The sequence below is a fragment of the Borostomias antarcticus genome (genome assembly GCF_949987555.1).
Source record: "Borostomias antarcticus genome assembly, chromosome: 9".
In the NCBI taxonomy this organism is placed as follows: Eukaryota; Metazoa; Chordata; class Actinopteri; order Stomiiformes; family Stomiidae; genus Borostomias; species Borostomias antarcticus.
The window spans coordinates 24,911,933-24,916,932 of record NC_140242.1 but is presented as its reverse complement, the minus strand read 5'-3'; the positions used below and the strand labels follow the sequence as shown (position 1 = coordinate 24,916,932).

General features: G+C 51.0%; 1 protein-coding gene across 1 annotated transcript in view; it reads right to left on the bottom strand.

Annotated features, from left to right (window-relative positions):
* fmnl2a (formin-like 2a) overlaps positions 1 to 5,000 on the bottom strand; it is a gene marked incomplete at its 5' end in the record, with an annotated part of 58,453 nt that overhangs the window by 8,228 nt on the left and 45,225 nt on the right. Inside the window, 4 exon segments of the mRNA XM_084442758.1 lie at positions 1 to 121; positions 891 to 1,093; positions 1,578 to 1,702; positions 4,697 to 4,876. The exon segment at positions 1 to 121 is cut by the window's left edge and continues 114 nt beyond it. Coding sequence (XP_084298884.1) covers positions 1 to 121; positions 891 to 1,093; positions 1,578 to 1,702; positions 4,697 to 4,876 — 629 coding nt within the window.

The following is a 5,000-nucleotide window of genomic DNA, read 5'->3' as shown; positions in this document are numbered from 1 at the left end:
CAGGCTCTCCAGGGGCTTCCGCTCCTTCTCGTACTGACGCAGGATCTTCACCTCGTGCTCCGTGGGCAGGAAACGCATAAGACACTCCACATAGTCCACCGGTAGCGTGCGCAGGTCAAACCTTAGGGGGCGGGTTGATAGATGAGTTAGACACATGAGACGAACACACACACGCCAGCACACACACGCACGCACGCACACACGCACACACACACACACACACACACACACACACACACACACAGGAGACCTGGTTAAGAAAGCATCTCCAGGACAAAAAGCCACTTACTGTATGCTGTACAAACAAGTGATACAATACATGAAATTTGGCTCTTACAAACAATGAATTATATTGCTATCATATTTCACATACTTCATGTATACATGTGACCGCCACTGCAGGTTTGGTCCTGATGTCTGCAGTCCTCAAAATGTGCTAGAGGGTAAAATACTTTTTTTTTTCTTCCTTTTTTTCATATTACGAAAATTTAAGTTGCGAAGAACCCACTCAATATAACAAACAACAGTTTTAGAATCAATAAAAAGTCATATTTTGTTATCTGTGAGAGGTGTGAACAGCTCTGAATCTTTGAGGCATTTAGTGATTTCAGCTTAGTGGTTTCTCTGCTTAGTGATTTTGAGGTGTAGCAGCATTCACAGAAGCATTTCAATGCATGGCACATCATTTGAAATCTTACAATTTACACTTTCGTAATGTGTAAACATTTGAAAAATGACCTTGGCAGACATCAGGACCAAACCTCCAGTGGCGGTTAATTATATTGCTATCATATTGCATATAAATCATGACACACACACACACACACACACACACACACACAAACAAACAGCGGTCATGGTGTGAGTGAGGAGACGAGCCTGTGTCTTACAGCTGGATGGCTCTGCAGATCTCCTCGGGCGCCTTGCCGATCTTCCTCAGCGTGATGGCCAGGTTCTTGGCCCGGTTGGAGTCCAGCAGCGTCACCTTGCTGGGCCCCTTCTGGATGGTCTTGGTTTTGCTGGTGGTCAGGTCCGTGGCCGGACCCTGGGCTTTGGTCTTGAACATCTCCTCAAACTCATCCACGTTCAGGTCCTGGGGGGGGGGGGGTCAACGTTCAAGACAGTCAACATCGTCGGACCATCGGAACGAGTGACTGCTTCCTTTAATTGACTATTCTACACCATGGACGGACATTACTGTAGCTGGAGTGTGTGTGTGTGCGCGTGTGTCAGGAGTGTGTGTGTGTGTGTGTGTGTGTGTGCGTATGTGTGTGTGTGTGTGTATGTGCGTATGTGTGTGTGTGTGTGTGTGTGTGTGTGTGTGTGTGTGTGTGTGTGTGTGCGCATATGTGTGTGTATGTGTATGTGTACGTGTGTGTGTGTGTGTGTGTGTGTGCATATGTGTGTGTGTGTGTATGCGTATGTGTACGTGTGTGTGTGTGTGTGCGCGCGTGTCAGGAGTGTGTGTGTGTGTGTGCGTATGTGTGTGTGTGTGTGTATGTGTGTGTGTGCATATGTGTGTGTGTGTGTATGCGTATGTGTACGTGTGTGTGTGTGTGTGTGTGTTCAGGCCTCACCTCCAGTATCTTCTCGTCGTCGATGTCGTTGAACACCGTGCCGTTGATCTGGTTTGGTTTCAGCGCCACCCAGTTGAAGACCGGCAGACGGAACTTGGTCTTGATGGGCTTCTTGATCTTCACGGCTGGTCGGGACACAGAGGAGTGAATCAGTCTGACACACACACACACACACACACACACACACACACACACACACACACACACACACACACACACACACACACACCATGCAGAGAGTGATGGAGGGGGGAGGGGGTCAGGGGCTGGGGATTGGCTTATCTGTGATTGCTGGTGACTGACACACACACACACACACGCACGCACGCACACGGGAGATGACTTGCCAGACTGGAGAATGTGTGTCTGGTAAATCCTGTGTGGAGCAGGAGAGGCGTTCTGCTGTCAGTCAGTCCTAACAGTGGCTGAGCAGCTCTGGCTGAGGCCAGCTCACATGACAGAATCTCTCACTGGCTTCCTCTTTCAACGGCAAGTGTGCAACTTGCACCCATTAATAGCCCTTTTCCACCAAAGGAACTCTGGTTCGTGAACCGGTTTGTCTAAAAATTCCTGGAAACTTGGTTCTGTCCAGAGAACGGGCCCGCGTTTCGACCAGTTTTGAGCTGAACCGTTGTACGTCAGCCCACGCCCATGATGTCGTCACGGTTCGCACTGAAAAACCTACTATTTTGTGGTGCTGGTTCGGAACCAGTTTTTCGGGTTCCCGAACTCATTCCTTTTTGGTCTAAATGCTCGGAACCATTCAAAATTAGGTTCGCGACCCGGCACCGAACCGGTTCCCTCTTGGTGGAAAAGGCCTATAAGTGAGCGGAGGTTCTTTGTGTTTGTCTAAGTTATCATATGACTGGGAGGTGGCGTGGTGGAGTTTGTTCGATGGGTGGATTTCCAAGCGGCAGGTGGGTGATAGAGCTCTGGAGCTGAGGCATTGCTCTGCTTTTTAATATCTTTCTGTTTACACTGGTGTGTAGCTACGGGCACAGGGGGCAGGGCTCTCGCACCTGGCACGCCAGCAGATTGCATCTGCGGAGGAGATTATGGGATTTGTAGTGCCAGTCTGGCTGCTCCCCTGTTTGTGTGTGTGTGTTTTTAAAGATATTTTTTAGGGCACGTCTGCTTTATTGGGATATAGGACGCTGAAGATTGACAGGAAAGTAGGGAGAGAGAGAGAGTGAGATAGAATAACAGAGAGGGTGGGAGGGAGAGAGAGAGAGAGAGAGAGGGAGAGAGAGAGAGAGAGGGAGAGTGAGAGAGAGTGAGAGAGAATGACAGAGAGGGTGGGAGGGAGAGAGAGAGCGAGAGAGAGAGAGAGGGAGAGAGAATGACAGAGAGGGTGGGAGGGAGAGGGAGAGAGAATGACAGAGAGGGTGGGAGAGAGAGTGAGAGAGAGGGTGGGATGGAGAGAGAGAGAGAGAGTGAGATAGAATGACAGAGAGGGTGGGAGGGAGAGAGAGAGTGAGAAAGAGTGAGAGGGAGAGAGAGTGAGAGAGAGAGAGAGAGAGAGAGAGGAGGACATGCAGAACAGGGCCAGGCCGCTGCATTAAGGACCAGCCTTCATGGTGTGCAGCTTAGCCTGATGAGCCCTGGCTGTCCCCTTCTGCACCCAGAATCCCCAGGTAGCCTCTGGGTCGAGCCACAGGGGCAGGGGGGGGGGGGCAGGGGGGAGGGGGAGGGGGCAGGCGGAGTGTGGCTAACAGCATTCCAGGATTGCGCAACACTGGTCTATCTCTCCCCATCATCTGACTGCAGGTGTGTTTCAGCATGCAATAAAAGACACACCCACTAAACACACACACACACACACACATATGCACATACACACACACACACACTGTATAAAACCTACACACACATGCGCGGTACAGCCGGGTACGTGGGACCGTGCAGGAGTTTGAAACATGGTATTTCTCGGCATGATCATGCCATGTCCACACGTCACAGTTGGGTACGACACAAATTGTACTCTGTCACGTGTCGTTCCTTTTACCTGGCAGAGGACTGGTCAACACGCTTAACGAGCTGGAGCAAGCCTACCACTGGTTGAAACAGGCCTCAGGGTTATTCTTGTGTGCTCAAGCCAATTAGAATACAGCATTTTTGGGGACTTCCAAAAAACCCTCTAAGAGAACTGAAAGAGGGAATTGAGAATGCAACGCAAGGTTCAATTTCACACTCAGTTAGTCAGCATCATCAGGAGCCCTGGGTGTGAGAGAGCCTCTCTAGAAGGATGGCAGGCCTGAAAATACCATGCACCGGTCAGGGGGGGGGGGGACAGGGAGAACGCAGAGAACAGAACCACCACACGACAAGGAGAACCTACAGAACAGTTTGATGGGTCCCTCTGGTCGGAAGAGAGAGAGAGAGAGAGAGAGAGAGAGAGAACAGGATAGAGAACAGGATAGAATGAATGCTTCCATTTCGAGGAGAAAGAAAGATTAGGGAAAAACCAGTATGAGCATCAGAAATACATAAACCAACCATTTCTGCATTCAGAAAATACGTACGGGACAACGTATGTACAGCCAGACGGTCATTATCGAAAAATAAAAGCCTGACCGTGCGTCCGGAATCCCAGAACAGAGCCACTTATTATAAGACTGCTTACCATATTTTGCTATATGGATTTTAACGCACAGCCCTAGTCAAACAGTGAGCCCCCGAATGTCGGTCAGTTGTTGAGAAATAACTGACCGTAGGATGTGAGGATTGTCCAATCAGAATGGAGTATTTCAGAGCCCGGTGTAATGGAGCAGGTTAACCAACATGGCCGCCTGAAAGAGAGGCTCCTCCCAGTCACGAGCCAAGCTGCTCGTTCAGAGAGAACGTCTGTCTGTCTGTCTGTCCGTCCATAATCTGATCAGAATTGTTCATCGCGGGCGCAGAGGGCCTCAGTGCATCAACTGTTCAAAGGGAGCAGTGTTTACAGATGGGGGGGGGGGGGGGGGGGGGTTGGGGATCTGATGAAGGTCTGACTACATATCCCATCATACCCGGCTTTGACTTGACTTTTATTGCCTACCTCATTGTGATTCATCGCGCTAGAACACTCACACAAACACACACACACACAAACACGCACGCACCGGGCGGGTGGATCTTACCTGCTAACCCTGAGTTGAAGATGACAGTGGGGGTCCCACAGCCTGGCAGCGGGGGGGCCATGGGGGGAGGTGGGGGGGCCCAGGGGAAAGACGCCTCCGTGGACAGGCCGAGGGGAGGGGGAGGGGGAGGGGGGGGAGGCGGCGGAGGAGGGGCTGGGCCGGCCGACGGTCCGTTTGGAACTGGAAGAGAGGAAACGGAGAGCGTGAACACATGAGAGAGGGTGTGTGTGTGTTTCTCAGAGAGAGAGTGAGTGTGTGTTTCTCAGAGAGAGAGAGAGAGAGAGAGAGAGAGGGTGTGTATGTG